This window comes from Plectropomus leopardus, chromosome 23 (genome assembly GCF_008729295.1).
Source record: "Plectropomus leopardus isolate mb chromosome 23, YSFRI_Pleo_2.0, whole genome shotgun sequence".
Lineage (NCBI taxonomy): Eukaryota > Metazoa > Chordata > Actinopteri > Perciformes > Serranidae > Plectropomus > Plectropomus leopardus.
This window is the reverse complement of record NC_056485.1, coordinates 2255818-2280314: the sequence shown is the minus strand read 5'-3', so window position 1 is coordinate 2280314 and position 24497 is coordinate 2255818. Positions and strand designations below refer to the sequence as shown.

The window sequence follows — 24497 nt, the reverse complement described above, 5'->3', positions numbered from 1 at the left end:
TAAGGTTGTGTCTATATTTATACAGCAACCAGCAACCTCCATGGCTGAGAAATAAAGCCGACGCAAAAGTGCTAAAAGCTGCAGTTCCTCTAATGGCCACTTGAGGCTTCAAAACAGAGTCAATCCCCATTAACCTCCATTGTTATAATGCCCAACTTTACAGCATAAATAAACACTTTTACAGCATGACACGAAAAACAGTTTTAGTCTCTATAGCTAATTTCAACAATCATGACAACAGTACGGGGGATGAGTTTTTTTGTAACTAAAAACTTTATAGTTTATTAAGGCCCAAAGTTAAACATATTTTATCAGCAAGGGCGCTAGAGTGACAGGCTGTCTGTAAGGTGTCGCTTCAGTCTATGATTTAAAAACGAATGGTACAATGCAACCACTGAACGTTTTCTCTACGTTCCAAAGTCAGTTTTCAAGTCAGTTTTATTTATAGAGCCCATTATCACAAAACATGGTTTGCCTCAGAGGGCTTTACAGTGTACGACATCCCTCTGCCCTTAGACCCTCACATCACCCAAGGAAAAACTCCCGAAAAAGAACCCCTGAATGGGGAAAAAAAAAGGAAGAAAGCTCAGTTCCAAGAATGTTCTTCCTAAAATTCAGGCAACATTCTCTATAAATATAATTTTTGGTTAATATATAACATTACATTACATTTTCATCTTAAAAAAGGTCTGTAAATAAGCACTGAGACTCGAGTAAGTGAGATCCCACACATGCGGAAGCAGTGTTGCCAGATTGGAAATATTAGACTATTGTACAAGGGCCTAAACAATGATCGTATTTTGAGATAATTACCATACGCCAGTCACAATCACGAGAACGAGGAGGTTAATTTTCCCAGCATGCCGATTGACGTGATTGGCTGTAAAGAGATCATGTGAGAAGTGATGCCTAAACACAATGAAATAAAACAATGAATTAAAATGAAACATGTAAACTGAACTAAATGCTTACTGTAAGTGTCACAATTGTCAAATTATTGTGCATTATGGCAATTTTGGAATTATTGATCGTACATCGTACAGAGGGCAAAATCATCGTACAAATCTGATAATTATTGTATATTTGCCAACACTACACGGGAGAGATGAGAGACAACAGCAGGAGAAATAAGTGAGTCCCCCAGTTAAATACTAACAAATCGACCTCTGGTTAACACCACAAAATGACCAAACCCTTGACAAAGTTTGCTTGTCTTCGTGCGGATTTAACAACAGAGAGTTGGTCATCAGTACATGTGGTAATCTGCTCACCATCACTGGTGTAACCATTCAGTCTACACATGCTATTTGTGTTACCTTTGCAACTAGCTAGAGAGCAAAAAGCAAAAACTTTGAGAGTTTGACAGCTTGAGATTATCCAATTAGGTGATAGAGATAAAAGTCCTAACACTTGTCCATGGCAGCGTTGACAAGATGGTGTCCAAGTCTAAAAACTGTTGGGAACTGCTGCCACAGGAAATTAAGACAGTAGGAGAACTGCTGTAACAGCTAACTAGCAAAACTATTAAAGTGTCAAGATACTACACTCCTTGTTTTAATGCTTCAGTATGCTTTTGCTACTCCCAGCCTCAACCCAATCTCAGAATAAATGTTGGCATTGTACATTTCTGCAAACCACAGAAATGTAAACTTGTATGTTATCATGTCGCAGATTTGTGACACTGTGGCTATGTTCAGTCACAAAAAACACTTGGTTATGGTTAAGAAAAGATCATGTTTTAGTTTAAAATACCTATTTTTGGTGGCACAATCATGCCTGGAAATGCTGCTCATGTCTCGCTAATGAACAACAAATTTTATTTTTTGTTGGCAGTGGTCAACAAATTACAAGCCTAGATGCCTTGTTAGCTTCTCTCTAGCTAAATGTGGGTGTAGACAGTTGTGGCTAAAAAGCACCACAGATGCTATTCAAAGTGTGAACCACCACTGACATCTGTTGGGATTTAAATGTGGTTGTGATTGGCTAGTCAGACCACTAGAACACTTTGGGCTCTGGGAAATTATGATGGGCATGTTATTATTTTCTGATATTACATAGATCCAAGTCAAAAAATTCACTGACAGAAAAAAAAAATCATTAGTTGCAGTCAAAATGCAGTTATGACATTGGCCGAGGTTGGTGCTACAGGAAAGGAAAAGTTTTGCCTACAACAGAAGAGTTCATGTATTTTTGGATCAACACGCTTAGTTAATTTTACACAAATACAATCATTACATTTTGATGACCAACGGGCCTTGCCTTCCTTACAAAGTCAATGTCAGTTAATGCTTTGACGCATATGCCACTAATGATACAAATGTCTGTACTTACTATGTGCTCCCTGGCTGCACTGTTATTTGTGATGCTGCTCACAGCGTGTAATGCTTGTGGTTAACCCTTTTTTACATGTATGTCCATGTCTGGAACTAAGCACTGTGTATTTGACTCCATACAGCAGCTGCATACCATGATGCCTGCACATGCACATACTGTATAGTACTTATGATCGGAATAAATGGTGTGGGGTTTTTGGTGGAGTCAACTTGACAAAGACATGACATGGGACAACGACAGGATCGCTTAAAGTTTTCTGTTGTGCCAAACTGTGTTGGTCCCCCAATCATGTTCCCAGTGTGGTTATCAATGTCATTGTTTCTAAGCAGTCCTTTTTTGCTTGGTTTCCTTCCACTATGCCCAGAGTCTGAGCCAAACACCTTTCCAATCTCCTGGCAGGACAACACAATAATCTATCCCACTGCAACTCACTGCGTAAGTTTTCCATGCAAAGTTAAGTAGAGCTACAGTTATAGCACGATTAGGCCATTTAATTAGACTACTGTCCTTGTCCTAGTATACAAGCACCAGAGGAGAACTGAGAACTGATTTATTGTAATTCTGACTTGGCCATTGGAGGTGGAGATATGCCCCCTTTCAGCTAGCTGCTATTGGACCTTCTTCCGGTTGACCTATTACGTCACATACTAAACAAGTTAGCAAGCGGCAGACAGGTTGCATGTCAAATGGTGAAAACATGGATAACTTTTCGGCACTGTACATTTCAGACGTACTCTTCGCTTTACTTTTTGCCTTTGTCTTGTTATGTTTTCTTCCCTTCTTCTTCGTCATTTGTTTTCCCCGGCTTTCTTTTATGAATTTGTACTGTTCCACTTGTGGGGTTGGAGACGATGGAGCATGCAGAGAATTCCTGAAAGAGTAAATCGATCCCCAACTGCAATATCTAGGTGTTGTTAGTCAGACTTCTAGAAATTCAACTCACATACAATTTCTGTTGACTTACATGTTCACATGTATTTTAAAAGTCCAGTTTTAGTCGGGCTGACTTAATAATTTGACTTTTTCTAGCATCATGTAAACGAACTGACAGACACTCATGTTATCCAGCACATGCTAATCAAGGTATGTATTCTAGAAAGGCAGACACAGCAGATCTACATTTACATTTGACACAAGACAACTAAGCTTCTACTTAGTAATTTATTGCTCAGATTGTGGTAGAATTAAAACTGAGTAGTTTGCAGCGCAACATCATGCTGTACGATGTGTTTCGTCCAAAGCTGGAATTTGGAAAATTCCCCGGTAGTTGCTCATTTAAGTGATCCAGCTTGGATAAAACAACATGAGAAACACCTGGGAGATTTTCTTTATTTTGTGTAAAGTATACTGCTCCCACAACTGCAGCTAATGTGTCAATACTTAACTAATAGCAATGTAGGCGTAGAACTAGGCAACTGTAAATGCTACTCATAGAAATTCCTTGCCAGGTAGACATTCAAATAATCAATGGTCCGGTATGGAAAAATCACATAAGAAACACTTGTGAAATTTTCTCTGCTTGGTGTTAAATACTATTTCCAAAGCAACAACTGATGTGTCAATGCTTTGCAATGATAGCGACTACCTAGCATAGAAAAAAATAGCAACTGCAAAAGCTTTTCTATCTGTCAGCTGTATCCTTAATCAAGTATCATGCCAATGTTTTGATAGAGAACATGGAATGTTGAAATATCAAACTTTTACTATTTTTAGAATAACACAGTTGTTTAGTGCAGTAACTGTGTTTACGGTGTGTTGTCAGGTTTAGAATGATTTCACATGACTACATTCTTGGGGATCTTGCCTAAGTTTCTGACTTTTATGTTGAGGGTCTTTCCATGACTTTTTTCCCCAAGAGGTCAAATTTTCCAAATCCATTGTGTCTGGAGTGCAGTCTAAGTCTCAGTGTCTCGATTTTAGTTGTCCCTACACTGCCAAAAAGGGCCATATTTGAAACAAAACATGGGTGAATGAAGGTGCTTGTTTGTAACTGACCGGAGATGATGTGCAGATGAGCCCTCACAAATCAGGTTGTATTCTACATTTCAAAAGCACACTGGCATCAACCGACCCTTTCTCTGTACAGACAACTACTTGAGTACCTACAGTATGTGAATCAACATGTACGTTATATGTAACTGCAAGCAAATAAAAGAAAGTTGCTCAATTGTTTGTCTGATTGTGTTCTTTTTAATTTAGTAGTTACCACCTATATCTGACATGATAAGGATAATGAGATACTTCACGGTCATTTAACACACATTATCTTCCAAGTATCACGCAGGTATTCGGATAGTTAAATAAAAGTTGTTAAAACAAGAACTACTCTGCCACTGTAAAGTAGGAATTTACAGCACATTTTCTACTGTTGCACCAGTTTTCCAGAAATTAAGGTCATTGTCTTGGAAAACCACAGAAATAGTTGCACTATTAGAGCATGTAACTTTTGATTCTAGAAGATGGATCCATTGACTGGTTCAAGTATCTTAGTTCTTCTGAATCTATCCGTTGCACCATGAGGACCTTTTGTCTGAGTTGGCTTATCAATAAAGCATGACAGTTCATTTTTGAATTCGGAAAGAGTTTGATATAAAAACTTCACATGAATGTTCTTTGTGAAGACCAACCACACAACAGCCCATTCTCATTCCCAGGTTGTCCAACAGGCTCTAGTCCCAAGTCATCACATATTGTTGCTTTACAATAGACATCTGTGTCTACATATTATGTTCTAGGTATCCATCTGAATTTGTTGTTGATGTTTCAGGATGCTGCTACTGTGATGTCAACACAAGCACATGGTGGGTTTACGGTTCATGTGGTCATGTTTAGGCAACAAAAGCACATGGCAACCAACACCAGGACATCCACAAATGCACACGCTGGCATGGATGGTTAGGATCAGTAAGAGGCACATGGTGAGGTCATAGACTGTATATAAAGATGGACGACCCCCCCCCCCCCATGCTGAAGAAAGGTAAAAATATTCGAGATACGAGCCTTGCCATCTTGCAAGGTTGATGTCATTGAGAGCCTGCATCTGCGCAGTAGAGATATACGCGGGAGAGACTTCCCGCCCAAACACCCGTCCGACCAGTCTTGAGCAGCCCCATTGAATATGAGTGCACAGATTGGCTATCACACCTGTCAATCATGGCAGAAAAGCCCCCTTTTTTTATAATTCACTCACTATAATTCACTATAATTCAACTCCCTAAAACCAAACTTATCATGAAAAAAACACTTGAACAAACATCAGGGTGATGAAAACCACCTTCATTTTTTTTTTTTTTTTGCCTTCGTCGATGTGAGGGTCTGAGGGCTGGGATGTCGTATGCTGTAAAGCCCTCTGAGGCAAACTGTGTTATGTCATAATGGGCTTTATCAATAAAATTGAATTGAACTGAATTGAAAGCGTTTTAGGCCTGCCGTCAGTAGGAACTGGCTCCCTACGGCATGATGCAGCAGGAGCTATAAGAAGTGTTATTGCATCGCATAACTCTTCAAAAGTTGAGCCGATCATTGAAAGTTTTGAGTCCACAATTCCTCTGTGAAATCGTGGATTATCACCTCCCAGAAATCCTTCTTTTGTTGCCGCTCCCACATTTAAGGGGCTTGCCTTTCCATTATCGCTTGCATAGCATACCTACGTGGCCTTCGACTGAAAATATAACGGCTAGTGCGGTAGCTGCAAAAGACATAAAGCTGCTAATGTTTTGAACATCCATTGCCATACTTCTTGGAATGTAATCGCCAGAGAAGTCCCATGACTTAACGGAAACGCAGTCATCTCGCAATTGTGTTTTATCGAAAATAGCAATTAAGCTTTGCACAAATCTGTAATGGTAACCTGCCTACTGTGTGTGGGAACAGCAGTATCTAGTAGTGCCAAACTGTCTGTTGTGTACCGCATTATTTAAAGACTTTTGTTAAATCTGCACTGCCACTGAGGCCTATAGATTGTACACGAAAATAGAGATCTGTTTCAGCAGCTATTCTGCACTAGATCTCAATGTTCCTGATATAGCCAATGCTTAATGCCGCAGTCATAGAGAGCAGCTATTATTCTGATATATGGCAGTAGTTCACACAGAGCTGCATTGCCATAGACACAGTTTGCTTTTAATGGCTTCCTTGTGATTTACTTGAGGACTCGACAATGTCAGCTTGATAGATTAACAGAACAGGGATTTGTGACATTAGACTCATACTACTGCCTGCTGGCTGTGTTCTAACTGAGATATAACAATGAGTTTCAATTCTAAAAGCTTTATTTTAACAAAAAAACTGTTAATTTGTCAGTCATTAATACAGGCTGTGTGGGCTTTGTCAAACCACTGCAATGAAATACCTCTGTGCACACACACGGGGAGAGACATCATGGGAGTTCATATCTGAAGTTTTCATTGGCCAGGTGGTTTCTTTTCCTGCACAGGAGGAAAAGAAGTCTTGTTTCTGCACTTAAGAGAAAAAGTTTTAAACTGTAACATTTTTGTGAAATCAAATCCCGGTTTGATATTTTACTGGTTGGCTTTTTTTCTGCAAGATTTTAGTTCATCCTTACCAACTGGTCTTCACTAAGCCCGGTGCGAAGTGCAATGTTGGTCTTTGAGACCAGTCCTCAGAATGGACTTTAGGTTGATTGCACCCACAAAACTTGAGCTCAGTCAAAACTATGCCCGGTTTGGGTGATGGGCATTCATGTGAGTGCCAACGCCACTGTGCTATTGGCTAGCAATGAATGGGCTGTTAGGATACAACATTATGCTGCCTTCATGTGCTCCTCGGAAATATTATACTCACCATATTTGGGAGTTATGAGCACATGAACAGCCCTCCACAGTTGTAATTACCAGTGGGAAGTTGGGAAATTTCGATGATATCTGAGTTGTGACATTTGCATGTCTTTTCAGGGAGGCATAAATGGTGGAAACCATGGAAACAGTGTCAACAATTGACAACAAAAAAATTTAGATTTGGTTATTTTGTTCCTACTTTAGTTCCTCCTCCTAATTTACTTCCAGTAGTTGCACATTTTGGTATATGCATCTATTAGCAAACCTTGAACTATAAAACATGTCAGGTGAGTATACTAACATTGATAACAGCGTTAACTAAGCTGTCTGTCAAGAAATCTTTAATGTCTCCCAGGGGGCAATTTATTGTGCAGCCAACAGAAGTACATTAGTGCATACAATAAATACAATAAAACAATGCATTTAAAATCACATTGAATAATTTAAAAAAGCAGCATTGACAATCCCCCACTGTCTAATGTGTAGCTAATCATTTGACTGTAGCTTACAAGTCGTGGTTGTACGGTGTGCTGTTAGCAGTGTTATTAAAGAGTAAAGGACTACAGTAGCATCTGAATAATATGCTCCTGCTTAATGTGCTGCAGCTAACCAGCCATTTAACTAATGTTAGCTATCTAGCCTGATAACTGATGTCAGCAGTGCACTTTTCATTGGTGAACATTTGTTTTTTGATTGCTTGTTCAACAAGCTGAGGTGAAGGACAAGACGTAAGATTTACGCCCGGTTTTAAGAAGAAGACTTAATCCTAGATGATGCAATGGTGAATCTATGACGTCGGACTTATTAGCCAACTTAGACAGACTTAGTGTAAAACCAAGTGTAAACCCTGTTGTTGCAATCGGCCCATTGTATTTCTGAAAAAGTAACTGCTTAAAGAATGTTTGCTGTCCCCAGAGTTTGTAGTGACAAACTGCAATTGCTATTACCACCTTAACAGGTGTTGTTGATCTAACCAGGACTAAAACAGACAGACATAAGATAACTTTTTTGAATAATAACTTATTCATGTAATAAGTCCATTACATATATTACATCTAAAGAATTGTGACAGATGTGTCTGCAGATTCTGAAATGCATCACGTGTTCCTTTTATTTTTCTCAGTTTTTATAACAAAATTGCTCAATTCATTTGACAAATCTATCTATCTTTTTTTTAATTTTTTTTTGCCTTTATTGTATATTTGTAGGCATATAGACATTAAGGCTATTATGAGAATCAAGCTGACGTGGCAAACACCTTTTCTGCGATTTCATTAGAATGCTTCAAGGGGACAGTATTTCTAAAGTGAAAAGTAAAACTCATGGAGGCAGAGAGCAGGTTCACTTCACCTTTCTAGAGCCTGAATGGGTCATCATGGTGGACCTGGAGAGATAGATCTCCTGGCTAAAACCTCATCAACCTCAGAGTGTGTGGCCCCCTAAAACACAATAACAGTCACATTCTTTTACATTGTGCTCTCCTTAATTTATCATCAGTATATTCCTAGAGCTATTCATCCAAGTTGCAAACGTGTTAAAACTCCTGGGCACAAGTTTGCCCTAAAAAAACTACATTAGGATAAATTGGAAAATTAGGACGCTTCTTACTAAAATATGACATATATATTTCTGAGATAGGAGAAACTGAAAATAAAATAATAATTGAAATGTAAGCCTTTTTAAAATGAAAGCTGCAGTTAGTGTAAATTTATTTGAGTCTTAAAAACAAGATTAAGTGCTATTATTATATTTTTTTATAATGGATAAAAAAAATTTAAAAAGAAAGCAAAAAACTATTCTTATTCAGATAACCACACACGGCAACAGTCGAGTTAATCGGAGAGTGGCCAGCAAGGGCAAAAGAAGCCCATTTCCTAATAGACTACTATCAATAACTGCATATTGCAGCAAAATTGACTCAAAGACATGTAGTGGGCTGTATAAATGACAACAAGTCTAACACCCTACTCAAACACATACTGATGTTGTGATATCTAACATAAAGCCTGATGATACGTATTACTTACATAGACAAGGCGCCGCACAGCTCTTGGCGTGGTAAGGAGTCCACGAACACGCTCTTGGACCTCTTCCCATTCTCTGTGAGAACTGGAGTGACACCTGAATTTCGTAACAACAGACAGGGAATTTCTGCTTCAGTGACATTTTCATTAGTCATCATTACTTGCTTTAGCAATGAACATTCAAGTGTCATCTGCATAGCTGTCAAACTCAAAGTCAGATGAGAAGCCTGCTCTTATTACAGAGAAAATGTCAGTACATGATGTGTTTAGCACAGCTTAGCACTAAGACTTGGAAGTAAAGGGAAACTGAGAGCTTATCTCCATCGAAAGTTCCAAAAGCCCCAAATGGGCCAGCTGAAAAATTACAAGGATGAATTTTGTTCCCAGTCTTGTGATGTACATGATTAGACTATGAATGTCAATATTTAAAACTAGAAACAGAACCTGCTGTGCCTGGCCTGTTCCCTGTAAGAGCGCCATAGCTCTGAGGGGTCATGACCTTGGTGATAGTCAAGGGGGTCATGTGCTTCTGAAGAGCTGGAGTCTTCTGACATCCCTCCAACCTGTCAATGGAAGCAGAACAGAGTTACTGTGTCTATATATTTAGACAAGTGATTTAAGTTACAGATTTTTCTCAACTGATGTATTTCAAATTATGCCCTGTGTATGCAGATGTTACTTATGTAAACTTTGTACAAAAAAACAGTAAGTAGTACATGGATCTAGCTTTTCTGTAGTGTTAGGTAATGCATTTTTATTTTTAATTGTGGATTATTCACGAGTCACAGTTTCTAGTCCTTTATTTGATTCAGACTAGTCTAAAGCATTTGATAAAGTTCACCACTCGTTACTTTTAAAGTAACTCTTCTGAATGGGTTTTGATTCTCTCTGTTTTCTGTGGTTTGAAAACTACCCCTCTGATAGATTACAAGGGGTGATGTCCATTCAGATTTTTCAAATATTATTAAGGGTGTTCTACAGGGTTCAGTGTTAGTTCCAATATTGTTTTCAATTTACATAAATGATAATGTCCCCACTTCATGATTCTGTAAATTTCATATTTGTGTCAGATGACACAGTTTTATATGGTTCCGCAACATAACATCATGCTTCCACATGATGTTTAAGGTTGTGCAACCATGTGCTTTTGTTGACATCAAGGCGTTTGTTGCGAAACATCAACAGTGTTATATGTAGACGTGGAAGTCCACTGACAAAGTGGCAATATGTGACGACTTCAGATAAGAATGTGTTAGATAAAGCCCATAACTCCCTTTACACAAGGCCAAAGAAAAGGAAAATCGATTTTTCATACCAAACCATTGGATATGGATTTTCTTCTGCCAGGTAGAGAATATCTCACTGAAACAGTAGGAAGAAGCAAAAATGCTTTTGAGTCACAGATTTGCATTTCTTGGCTGATAAAAAACCTGACTGTAAGTAAATTTCCATCATGACAAATACAGCTTGTTACAGTCTGATCAACAGAGCAGTATAACAATATGAGTATATTTAACTACCCCTTATGAAAGTTGTTTGACAATGTAATATATGTTTGGTAGAATCAAAGCAGCTTCATTTGAGGATTTATACCTGATGACGAGCTGGTCATAGGTGAGGAGGAGTTGGTAAACACTGCAGAGCGGTGGGGCGAGGCAGACCGACTGGCTCCAGGCCACGAGGCCAGCAGCTGCACACAAGAGAGGGATGACACAGTGAGTACATCTACAGGATGTACACAACCGGGGCTGCGGCTGACTTGGCACAGAGGCTGGACAGTTTCATTGTGATAAGAAAATAGGACACCTGCCTTGCCTTTGGACAACCCCCTTTCACATATGCATGAGACTGTTATCATCTCTATCAACATCATCATAGAGAGCAATTACTAATTTCACACCTACCATTATTGTAATATGACATGCATCTGTTTCTATTATTCTGTGCCTGGTGTGATGATGTCAAATGTCCCCAACAAACACTGTAGTCAGATTTAGCCACTTGTTCGCAGTCACTTTTTTTAAGACGCATAAAACCTTAAAAATGCAAAAATTAGACGTATTTTATGTTGCAGAACATAATGTATAAATGTCTTTAGCCTGAGTTAACCACAGACCTTATTTAAGGCATTTTACCAAAAATGCAGAGACATTGAGACAAGGGAACCGGAAGTGCAAAAATGCTGATTTTTGCTGGACTTGAGCGTTTTAGGACTCATCACTTCACCACTCTATCTGTATTAGATATATGCTGAAGGGTCCCCTCAGTGCTGTAGAGAAACCTGCTGTGTGGAAACATACCTAACTTAGCTCTTCTCTGCCATCTGCTGGCAGGAAATAATAACCACTTTATAAAATTCTCTTTGTACTTCTGGGAAGAAGTTGTGCTGTGCTGTCCTTACAGGCTGGGAGGTGCCGGTGGTGTTCCAGGGGGCCGGATCTGGAGCTGCAGAGTCTAGACTGAGCCACTGCAGCCGCTGCGCGTCTCCAGCTCTCAGAGGGGACAGGGACCGGGGTCTGGGGGTGTATGATGGTGACCTGGCGCTGCATCCTCTGCCATCTGGTCTCCTTCCAAGGCTGTGAGGCTGTTTCTTCTGAGGAGAGGAGCTCCTGGGTCTGCTGGAGGGCTTCCTGTTCCTCCTCATCGCTGGCCTCTGGAAGCAAGAGAGTGCATGTCTCAAAATGATTGTCACCGTTACATAAGAGCAGGACTTTCTAGCTGGTAAAGCTGCTGCTAGAACTGTGGGTGTTTAATTTTATGTCAAATACTCATTTTGAGTTGCAGGTGGAGGAAACTGTCCAGCCATGCTTTCTGCAGAGAACATTTCCAAAATAAAACAGTTTTGTCCATCAGAGATTTTCTGACTTTTTGTCTTTGCCTCACTTGACTGCATACATATAGAAAAAGGACCACATCACAGCTGTTGTGATGGTATCCTTGCACTGGCTTTCTTTCATTTTTGCAATCAGTTCAGTATGTTTATAAATTACTTTTACAGCTTATTTTTATTGACTTTGAAAGATCTCATAAATTGGTGGCCTGATTGTGGTCTTCGATCAGGGATGTGGACTTCAGTCAACTTATGTGGACTTAGACTCAACTTACTTAAACTCCAGTCACTAGTTCAATTACTTTCAATTCAACAAACTCAAAAAAGACTCACTATTCTACTTGGACTTCAACAACATTGGGCCTCATGCAGCAACATTCTCTTAATTTTCCGGTAAGAGGAAAATTAGTGAGCTGTGCTCAATGATGAATCCCACTGATCATCTATTAGCACAGGCAATGCCCCCCTAAACACCATATAAGGGCAGGTTTTGTGCCGTGTGCAAAGACAATGACACATGAACACCAGAGAGACTCATGAAAAAAGGCTGCAAGAAGAAGAACTTCTGCAGGAGTGAAACTGACGCACTGGTAAATAAACTTAAACAAAGTAAATGTGATTTCAGGTAAATGTATTAAGTATTAAAAGTAAAAGTACACATGCAAAAAGGTTTAAATAAATGAAATAAATTAAAATAATTAAAATAATGAAAGGAAAAGCAGTCCTCAGACATACAGTTTATATGAGAAGCTGAAAAAATAACTTACAATAACTGTTTCAGCTGCACTTGTATATCTTCAGATTTTTGGTTTGTCGCAAAAATCTTAAATTGTAAAGAAGTTATTTAATCATAGTAGTGGAGTAAAAAGTACAATATTTCCCTCTTAAGTGTAGTGGAGTAAAAGTGCAAAGTGGCATTAGACTGAAATACTAAAGTAATGTAAATGTAACCTCAGATTTGTACTTAAGTACAGTACTTAACTAAATGTACTTAGTTACATTCCAGGTCTGGTCAGCAGAGGGACACACAGTAACTGAAATTACAGTCATTGGGATCAATGCACCAAGTATAGAAGTATTTCTTTAGCCCTGAAATGTAATACTTCCTTTTTTTCCCTTTGTATTGTGTTCTATATACTTCTTGTGTTTTATTGGATTAATGGTAACTGGTTGGTTACTTTTTCTGCTCTTTGTTGTCATTTCACCTTTAACTTTCGTTGTGTTTTTTTGTAAAATGTTAATTTAGGTTTTTGTTTGTTTTTTCTCAGTTTGTGTTTCTGTTTTCAAGTTGAGGGAGGGTCAGTTTGTATAAGCCTCTGGCTTCTTGGTTTTAATTGTATGCAACTAAACTCAACTCAGCTCAACTCAACTCAACTCAACTCAAGTAAACCAAACTAAGTACAAATCTTGTGTTTGGTATAAAATGCTACATAAATAAAGTTATTAATATCATTGCTAAAATGGAGCTGCATTTTGAATTCACGGAGCTTCTAAAAGAGAGTGGAAATGGACTAAATGTGTTGGGGCTGAAGCTGAACCGGTCCAGTTCATGTGGTCACCTCAGATATAGCATGATGCTGTTTGGTTTGTTATACATCTCCATACATTTTGAATCAGAAGTGTTACCATGGGCACATTGGGGTAAATGTTGATATCTGCATCAGCTGGGCACTCCATGATGGTTGTTTTGGTGGAAAACTCCAACCTGGGAGCGATGCCCTGGGAAAAACAGAGGAGAGGAAATATTTGTAATCTAATCACATGAAATGGTTAAGATCAGACTTAAAGTTAGTCAAAACTTATTTTATATTTCCGTGATACTGTGGCCAAGACAATATGATCATATCCTTTGATGCAATCCATTAAAAGTCAGAAGTTGATCGTTCTAAATTGCTATTGCTCTTCTAGTCTGAATGCATCCATGGCCCTCTTCTTAGCTGCTCTAGTAATGCCCAACCGAGTGAGGACTGCAGAGTGAGCATCCTGCAAAGCCTCTGCAGCGGACCTCTACGGGCTCATAGAAGGTTCTCCAGCCTCTGTCTTTGCATTGCTCCACCAGTTGCCGGTACTTGGCGCGTTTCCTCTCATTGGCTTCCTCAATACGCTCTTCCCAGGGCGCTGTAAGTTCCAGCATGATCAGGTGTTTTAAGTTTGAAGTTTGCCTGCATGATGTTTGACCAGGTGATCCTGCGCTGCAGTGTGCTCTCCCACCTTGTCTACACTCCCTGCTGCCGGATTCCTACTGCTCTGCTCACTTGCTCTTCCTCCACGCCAGCTCACACCTCCTCCTGGAGTAGATGGTGTGTCCTCTTGCCCTAAGCCCTGCCGACCTGGATTTTTGGGAAGTAACCCAAACCCGCTCTTCCTGTTGCCAGGGTGCACACCAGTGCCTTCTGCCTCAGGCGTGACTCTGCCACCTCCACTGCCTTCTCTGAACTCCATTTCCTTCCTGTCCTCACCTCGATGCCGTCGATGACACCTTGCTGTACCTGGAGTCCCTGTTCTTTAGGGCTTCTCATGTACAAGCCACCATGAACTCTTCATTGAGGCCACTGAAGGGTAGCTGCAGGGTGTTGCTTTTCCTGTACAGTGCTGCGCTGGTAAGGCTGTGTAGAAGGCTGAGCCACTTCTGGAGAAAGCCACTGATCTTCCTCTCAAGGGACTCAACTGTTGTCAGTGGGACTGCATAGACCTGCAAAGGCCACAGGACTTTGGGCAGGATGGAATTCTGGTAGATCCAGGCTTTAAATCTACCAAGAAGACCAGACTTGTCAACCTTAGAGAGCCAACTTCCAAGCTCTTGGTTGGACTCCTGGATAGCTGCAGAGTCTCTCAGGCTTGAGTCAAAGAGCTTCCCCAAACTCTTGACTGATCGCTCTGTGATAGATGGAATGACAGTTGCTGAGACTGAGAGATGGAATCTGTCAGTCACCTTCCCCCTTTTCAGCACCATGGACTTGGAGGGCTTAAAACTCATCGTTGCCCAGGTGATGAGTCTCACGGGAAGGATCCACCTGCCTCCTGGGCTTGATGTTGTTGTGACAGTGAGGTCGTCCATGTAGGCTCCTATATTTTTTGTGCACATGTATGTATTTTGTATTTTTTACAGAATGCGCTTTCAAAACCAGGCTATAAAAAATATAATATATTTATATGATTTTTTGCTTCCATTGAGTTAATTTTTTAACCAACATAAGCCCTAATCATAATTATCAAATATTCAATAATTTTCATAATTTTAGCCCTTTAAATGCCAGCTTGTTATGTCATGATGCTACTGTGTTTTTAGATGAAAATCAAATGTAAAAATAAATGATTCTCACTAAACTACATGCAAAGTATATTTATTATTATTGTTGTTATCATTATTATTATTATTATTATTATCATCACAGCCTGGGATATTTCAGTTATTAGCAGCATCATTGATTGTGACAGTGCACCTAGTGGAAATAGCATGTTTTTTCTCCATATGCCAAATATGGTAAATAAAAAAATAAAAAAATGTTTTTTAAAAGATGTGATTCAGTGGAAAATAGTAAAAATGACAAATTCCATGTCAAACCCAGAATGACAGCCAAAAATAATATAATGCATGTTTTTATGCTTTGATGGCTGTGGGATCAAAAATTGCAGTTTGAATGGGTTTCAATTGAGCATTTTTTGACCTTAACCTTAGTCTTGCTGTAACAATTTAGTTTCCACAGTGTATTTTAGACTTATTGTAGGAGCTGAGCTGATAATTCTCAGATTAAACAAAAATACACAATCTGGACAAAAGGGTTAAAGTAAAAGGGTTAAGTAAAAGTTTCTGAAAAGTATTTTTGCTAACTTCACTGCGTGCCCCATCATTTTACTGTGATGATCTAGCCTAATGTTACTCAGACATAACTTGGGCTGGACTGATCTTGGATGACCCATCCACTGCAATTTTTTCATGTCAGAGTTAGTTCAGAGTAAAATGGACTGCAGCATAAAAAACAATGTGTTAATGATGTATCAGTGTGAACAGGCTACACACCGAAACTTAAAGCTGTATGCTGAAAATAGACGACATTGTTGTACTCATTGAGGCAATGTGTTTAAGGGTTGGACCTACTGGGAAGTGAGGAGCTCGGGTCATCAGAACCTCTCGATCCACTCCAGAGAAGGAGGGAACCAGTTTGGGCTCTGGAAATAAGAAGCGTCGAGCGTCTTCTTCAAAGCAGGCCAGAGTGCCCCCCCCTGCAGACACAAGCACACCTCCATCACACTCTGACAGAGGTCACTCTCACTCAATACACATATTGCCAGCAAAGTAGGCTATAAAACAGGTGAGAGTACAGGCAGCCTCCTTAGCATCTGGGGACAGTGGTTGCCAGGGAGCTACCCCCCTCTCGTAAAAATACAACTTCATTCTTGTAATATTACAACTTTTTCTCATAAAATTACGACTTTCTTCTTGTAATATTAAGACTTTATTCTCGTAATGTTATGATTTTATTCCGACAATAGTTTTTTCTCAAAATATTAAGATTTTTTTCCTCATAATGTTACACACACAAACTTTGTTCTGAGAATTTTATGAATTTATTCTTGAAATCTAACCTTATTTTTCTTTTTAATCCTCAGTAAAAAAAAAAAAAAAAAAAAAAATGAAAATGAAAAATCTCACCTGGAGGAATCAGCTGCACCAGTTCAACTGTGACTGTCTCATCTGAGGAGAAAAGGTGTCAACATAAGACAGATCCTCGGTATCATGTAGGTGAAAAAGACAGTGTCTCCACAGCTGTAAACTGGCATCTATTCCCTGTTATCTGGACAGCTGTATGACAGGGCACTAACAGCTCCTATAGCCTCATATACTGATAACATATTTTCATTTCATTTAAAACCTCAGCGAACTTGCTGGATTTCTTTAAATAGAATTAAAAACAAAAAAAAACAAAGGAAGAAAACAAGAACGACTAAAGATGACGACAGAAAATACCTAAAAAAGTTGTTTAAATAAATAAATTAAAAAAACTGAAAATGAACAAAAAAAGGAAGGAATTAAAGTTACAAAAAAACAAGGATTTTTTAAAAAAAATCTTACAAGTTATAATAATTCTGTAACAGAATTTTAAGTATGTAATCATGATAATTGAAACTATAGTTTTCTGAAACCTCTTTCCCTGGCTCTTTGAAAATAATTCTCGTGAATTTCGTGATATTTTGTTGTCAAGTTGCGCATTGCCTTTTCCTCCATGTTTTTAAAAGAAATTAAACCATTTTGTTTAGGATCCCAAGGTTTTAATACTTGTGAAAAGCGTCTGAGCCGATCCAAGCTTGAGAAAAAGCTTAAAAGAAAAGTAGAAAAGTAGATCTTAAGACCCAGAAAAAAAAATAATAAATGTTACCATACAGGAGAGTGGTAACAATCCTTTCATCTAACTCTCAGCAAGAAGGTTAATATGCATAATTTCCAAAATTACAAATTATTTCTTTAATACTTTTAATACTCTTTCACATTTCTGGTATAAACACTTTTTTTAGAACGAGCTGATGTTGTGCTCTGGAAATGTATAACACCAATATATGTTAATTCATTCTTAATAAAGTCCAGAACTTTCCTCTGTTGTGCATCAATGCTCCACACAGTGAAATGGGATGATGCCAGCCTGATGCTTTATTACAGTGTGGAAAAATACTGTGGGAAAGAATTGACCTGCAATTACTTTGACACATTAATATTTTAATGTTAGGTGCAAAAATGTATCCTTTAACCTTGAAAATATGACAAAATAATATTAACTGAAGGTCGATTAGCTTTTTCCATAGCTTTTTTTTTATGGGGGATCTCATAGTTCAAGAAATTCAATTTTATGAACAGTTTATTTTAAAAACTCGGGCTGTCTGCGCTAAGTGCAGTGCAATTAAGGTTCATACATAAAGCTGTTTTTCTTTTTATGGCGTTAATTGACAGCCAACATTCCTGCCTTTAAAAGACTGTACCGGTCTGGGCTGAGTTTTAAGCTACAGTGATGCTACCTGAGGAATCCAGTGGTACCAACCACATCATCCTAGCTTCTTAGGAAGTGTTAGTTAGGTTAAATTTTGGCGATGGAAAAACGGCAGTTCCCTTGACCTCTGACCTCAAAATATCTGAATGAAAATGGGTTCTGTGGGTACCCATGAGTCTCCTCTTTACAGACATGCTCACTTTATGCTTGTCCCATGCAGTTTGTCTGCTGTCAGTTTATTCCTAATCAAGACAATCTGGTAAGAATTGCTTCACCTTGTTAATATGGATTTTAACCCTTTGAAACTTAAGTAATTGTAAAACAAAAAATAAATAAATAAATAAATAAAGACCTTATTTAGCAACAAAAATAAATAAATAAAAATCAAAACAAACAAGAAAAATACTTGAAAAAAATGACGTGAAAAATAATAAGGATTCTGTAATATAATTTTAAATATATATAATTATAATAATTATGAATATAGTCATTGTGAACTTAATTATCCCACAAGGGGAAACGTATGCATTTATACTTGTTTTATTTTAATTTAAATTTCTGGATATTTTCACTAACTTTTTAAAAAATTATTTCCCAAATCTACTAATTCTTGCATTTTGCGGGACATTTCTTGCCAAGTTTCCTACTGCCTTTTGTTAATCAAATGTGAATATCTGTAAACCATTGAGAGTTTATTTTTTACCCATGTTACCAAATGAAATAAAACAAATTGACTCAGGGTTCAAAGGTTTAAATAATTATGAAAGGTGTCTTAACACAGCACAAGCAAATTTATGTTAATCCAGGTTACAAAGGGATAAAAACTGTTTTGAAATGCCAAATATAGAAATGAAAACGTGAATACTGAATGTAATTAGTTGTGATTAAACATGTGAAATTCTGTGATTAATTGTGATTTAGAAACTTAATTGTCTGACAAACCTGATGAAAACAAAAGGAGCAAACTACACCTACTTTCAGATATCGCTTCATCACTTCTAATGGTCTTCATCAGCATAAGGAGTTTGCTCAGAGTTGGTTTTCATGGAGGTGCAGATGGAAATTCACGTAATGGACTTCCCATACTATGCAGATGAAGACCATGAGACTTGGTTGAAAGCTCCAAAAACAGTTTGTGAGTAGATCTTGAGTTACATTTTTGTTGTCAAATGCTCATTCTTAAGGGCTGTTCACACGACAGCTGCTCTTGCATGAAACTTTAAACTTTTGTTGCAGTTTGGCCTTTTGTTCACACAACAATGGCGTTTTGGGGGCCTGAAAACACAAACTTTTGAAAGCGTACAATCTTTTGAAAATGCCATCCCTTCAGTCGTCATGTAAAGTGGCAATGTGTGGATCCTGTAAGAACCGTTATATAACATTTCACTCATTTAACATTTAAAAAGAAAAAATCTTTTGCACTGACTTTTTTTCTTGGATCTATTAAAATCGATTCATATGTCATTATTCTGCATTCAGAGAGTAATTTATGAAGGTCCATGCATATCTGACAAAAATTAAGGATTGAATGGGTGAATGTGTGAGAAAGAAGTAGGAATAGGTGTATGCGACCACATCAGTTTTTTATCTAATACAATGTCTGACACAAACTGTATACAACCAAAGAACTTACACTCAAGCATGACAGCAATGTCTCCAGGGTCAACTGCATACCTGAAAATCTGAACAGAAACAAAGTATTCAAGATTTTGCAAATATGTTACATTTGTGTGTTTCATATGTATCATATCAGTGTTTCTGAAGTGGCTTAGTATATGAGCTGGCTTCGTCATCAGGAGGTGGAGGGGTTGTAGCTGTGTTCCAAACCACTCACTCACTCACTCACTATTCCCTGCAGTGTGTATTACACTGTGAACTATATAGGGCATACCAAATGAGATTTCGGATTCTATTTTCTCAACGTCATTGCGTCAACAGATGCACAAGATATTCCTGTGACGCAGTGGGCATGCTCAGTACCATATAAACAAGCCGAGCACTCAGGAGGTCAGATGAACTGAGGTTATACACATGTTCCATGTTTTTATATTAAATCCCTCCAAAATAGTTAAAAATTCCAATGAAGTGGAAGTTGGGTTTTGTCAGCTATGATCCTGTGTTCTGATTGTGAACTGTAACAGCCCTCCATCTATTTAGTTCACAAACTACTGAGCTCGCTCGAACAAGCTAAGTAGCTGTAGTTACCTCGCAAACTACTGGCCAACACGCCTTTCTGGAAAAACTGTTGAATTTACGTGGAGAAAATGGTTCCTGTTGTTGTTGTTCAGCTGCTGCTAACACAACTGCTTCCCCTCAGGCACAGATGGAGGCGAAAGCAAACTCACCTTAGGCCTCTAAGGCGTCTTTTGTTGATTTGCCAGTGCCGTCAGCTGGTAAATAGACCAACCAACATAACATGCTAGCTAACAACCTTTCAACCTTTTAACCTCTGAAAATACACAACCACACTGCATTGTGGTATATGGAGTAAACTGTAGGGTACATGGTATGTACCATAGACTGTATATATATCTATATATATATATATATATATGCTCTATATATATATCTATATATATATATATATATATATATATATATGTACATATAAAAGATAGACAACACACCCCCACTTACCCCCACTATGCTGAAGTAAGGTTCAAATATCCAGGATACGCAGCAAATGAATTTAAACCACTGAGAATTCAAACACTACTACAAAATGGCAAACACACTATATAGTGCACAATTTCTGTGATAGGGAACGGTTTCCAACACAGCAAGAGTCTCTACTGTGTATAGTTCCTCCAAAAAATGACATTACTGTTTCCTGCTGGGATATAGCCATGAAAAGTGACAACAAACCATCATTGCATTTTCTGGAGAAAGTGCAAAAAGTGCATTCCTACTGGAATAAAGTGCTACGACAAAATGCAAAAGCAATTTTTTTAACAAGCCCATTGTTGTGTTGTCTGCCATAATAGTGTCATGAAAAAGCAGTTGTCACTGCATTTCCAGGTGGGATTGTCCCCCAAAACTGGATATCTTAACCCCAAACATGATTTGTCTTTGTTTTCCTAACCATAACCAAGTGGTTTCAAACCTAACATGTCAACTTAAGTGTTGCTGACATGTTAAATTTCAACAGATCACATTGTAATGAAATGTACTTAAAGATGTCAGCATTTATTCTGGCAAAAGGGTTGTCATTTTTTTTCAGACAATATTAATGTACTGCATCTATGCTAGTCCTTATTGATGAGGGCTGTACAGTCATGTCAAGTTTATTCAATGCATTCAGTACAGGCATGGCTCAGCTAACTTTGTGAAAGATGAGAATAACTTAATCTAACTTATCACACATATAATGAATTACGCTTGATAATGAGTAAAGACCTGCCTTTTCAAAGGTCATCTTCTCATGGAACAGCAGAGGAAACACAGCAGGGAGACACTCAGACTGGCGCGGTACTGTCCCATGAAGCACATGCTGAGGTAGATGTCATCCTTAGCTGGCAGATGGACTCCAGGACAAGAGAAACCTGAGAGAAGTGATGGGCCACATTATGTATTAGTGTTATGACATAGAGTTGCGGGTAAAATCTGTACCTAAGAGATTTTACACTTTATGCTCATTTAAAGAACACTGAAGATCACTGTCAATATTTTCTCCTGCTTCTAGTTAATTATTTATTTATATAGTCATTTCCCCTTGAAGTCACCCTAAATTTGAAAAAAAAAACAACAAAAGAAAACAGTCATAATCATGTGCAGGCACTATACATGGGAGTCATGGTGGGTGAAAAGTGGGACTAATTACCAAGAACCCGAATAGGAAGGAGCCCTTGCAAAAAAACTAAATGACAAGTTTGATTTTGTTTTCATTTTTCAATTTCTAACTAAACTCTCAGAATAAATTAACTGAAGCTAGGCTTGGGTAGTATCACAGCACCACTGTGTACCAGGGTATTTAAAAATCCCGAAGGTATGTTTTTCAATACCGTCATAAATAAAGGTGCTCCTCTTTCTATCAAACTCATTGTATGTAGTGCACAGCATGCACCAGGAGAGCTCAGTCTCAGGTCTCTACTGGTGAACAGGCAGCTGGTCTGAAAGACACAGTGACACCTAGTGGTGGAGGGTAAAGTTACAGGACTGTAACCAGCCAGCAGGCAGAGAGAGACCATGGAGAATTAAGCCTCATCAGTCTTCAGTAACCAAAAGAAAATTGAATTCAGAAGGCGTACAGTTGTATTTCTCTGTTTAATAAAGAAAACAGCTGTGAGAATATTACTTTTCTTCACATTTTATGGGTTTCTATTATGTAGTTATCGGTCTGAAAAAATTTAAGTAAGTAGTGCACTCATCGAGAGAAGGGTGGGGGGGGGTTGGGGTTAGGTGTGAACATTTGAATCGTTACATACCGTCAAAGCATGGTTGAGAGACTGAACTTTGTATAAAAAACTAGTGGAAGCTAGAGGCACAATATAGTTTACACCCCCTCAAACTGGAATTTCTGAGCACCATCACACTATCATGTTTTTCAGGGTTCCAAAGAAGAAAAGAACAAATGGACATGGAAAGAAGCCAACTGGCTTAAAAAATAATAATAATCTAAAGATGTTTGAGAAACATGGATCAAGAGATGAAGGGTAGGGGGGCACAGAGACTGCTCAGAGGTCCCAGAATTTGGTGCTACACCCCTGGCGCTATGCACTGGACAAACTAACCCACATTACAATACAGGAATGATGCTGCTTTTGTTTTTGTCTACTGTCTTTATCCCTTTAACATGGTATTGTATCTGCATGGTGGACAATTTTTTTGTGATCAAATTGCTTTACTAAAACATGGTAAAACTCAATTTCATTTCATACAGATGTTTTTATGTGACACATTTCAGTATTTTGATTATACTGCAAATCTATTCAATTGTTTGTTTTTTCTACCATTCATTTTTAACAGATTTTGTTGCTAGATTTATTTGTATTTTTTATACTTATTTTGCTCATTTGCTTATTTTATGAAGTTACTTTTTTCAGATTTTTATAATATAACATTGACAGTTTGTTTATACCATGTATTGTATGCAGATTTTTTCTTTATTAGATTCATTTTCATTTGTATCTATTTTGTTGTTTGCCTATTTAGGCCTATTTTTATATGTTTAATGTACGAAGTTACTGTCTTTAATATTACAATGACTTTTTTATTGCATTATAAATTTTTATAATGCATTATACAAGAAAAATGTTTTTTTTCTTAACAAATTGATTCCTTTTGTTAGCATATTCTGCAGTCTATGATGTTGTATAATTTTTGTAATGGCATTTCTTTTTCAGTGTAAAAGGGTTTTTAACATGGTCATCACCTGGTGAGGATGACAACTTTTAGCCTCAGACATAACGCCACCACTTATCCACCACTGCACACACTATCCAGCTTTTCCGTAGACCCCTTGTGAGTGGTGAGTCAGAGAACAGGTGAACCTAAAAGTTGTAATTGAATTCATTAAACAGATATTTAAAAACTACATGCCGAATTGTAGCCCGACTCTCAATTCCTTATACCACAATGTTAAATCGATGCTAATAAACGTGTTTCTTTACCGGTATGTAGGAAATAATAATTTAAAAGTTTAAAGTTAAAAGTTTTCTAATGTAGTCTGGTGTTTGATGCACCGTTCTCCACTCGCAGAACCCAGTGTACATGCAGAGGACAGGTGAAGAACGAGTAAAGAAAATGATTAAATCTTACCGCTCTGAACTTTATTTCAACCAATACTTTAAGAGCTTTTCGGGACATTGGAATTTTTTTTTTTTATCAAAGGTGTATTAACCGACGGACGTTAGCTTCAACATAACACGGCAGCGTTCTCTACTCCGGGTTAGCGTAACCTTACCCGTTACCATCGATACTACAACTTCCGGGTTTAGTTGCTACAGCAACAAGGTGTTTCACTGTAAAGTCTTGTTGTTTCCGGACATTATAGTTGTTTTACCCATGGAACTTTCCTCTTTTGCTGTTACCCACCGCCTTTGCTTAATTTATCTGGTCACGTGATTTCGCGAGGTTTAACCTTTATTGCTTGTCCCTCCAAGCTGTGGCACTGCAGCATCAATACAGTGAAACATTAGCATCGGATAGCCCTAATATCATTTAATTCTAATTTCTATCAATCCCCAAATCTATTATAGTTCAATTTATTTAGATGACCTAATATGGCAGTACATGTCTATGGTGTTAAACGGTAATGGTTTGCTGTGCTTAGTGTGAGCAGGGCCAGATTAAGGCTTTCTGGGGCCCTGGGCCAAAAGAAAAGCTGTGGGCCCCTAATGTTCAACCTTTTCCACTGTGTATGTGTCGCTTACTAATTATTAATTAGTTTTGGGTAATTATAGACTATAAGCATAATATCAAATAAAAAATAGAAATAGAAAAACCAAACCAATAGAAAACCCCATGAGTCCTAAAACCCAGACATCTGAGATGATCATAGATCATCATAGATGTCTAAACATCATTACGCCAA

At 38.1% G+C, this 24497-nt stretch overlaps 1 protein-coding gene across 1 annotated transcript; it reads right to left on the bottom strand.

Annotated features, from left to right (window-relative positions):
* Positions 1 to 8503: 8503 nt before the first annotated feature.
* Positions 8504 to 23800, bottom strand: spata6l (spermatogenesis associated 6-like). Its single transcript, XM_042512379.1, is given in 13 exon segments — positions 8504 to 8569; positions 9158 to 9251; positions 9599 to 9717; positions 10470 to 10516; positions 10748 to 10844; positions 11556 to 11807; positions 13611 to 13703; positions 16084 to 16208; positions 16639 to 16680; positions 19599 to 19647; positions 21366 to 21431; positions 21434 to 21504; positions 23722 to 23800. Coding segments are annotated over 13 exon segments (1170 nt in total). The 5' UTR covers positions 23771 to 23800.
* Between the last annotated feature and the right edge of the window lie 697 nt (positions 23801 to 24497).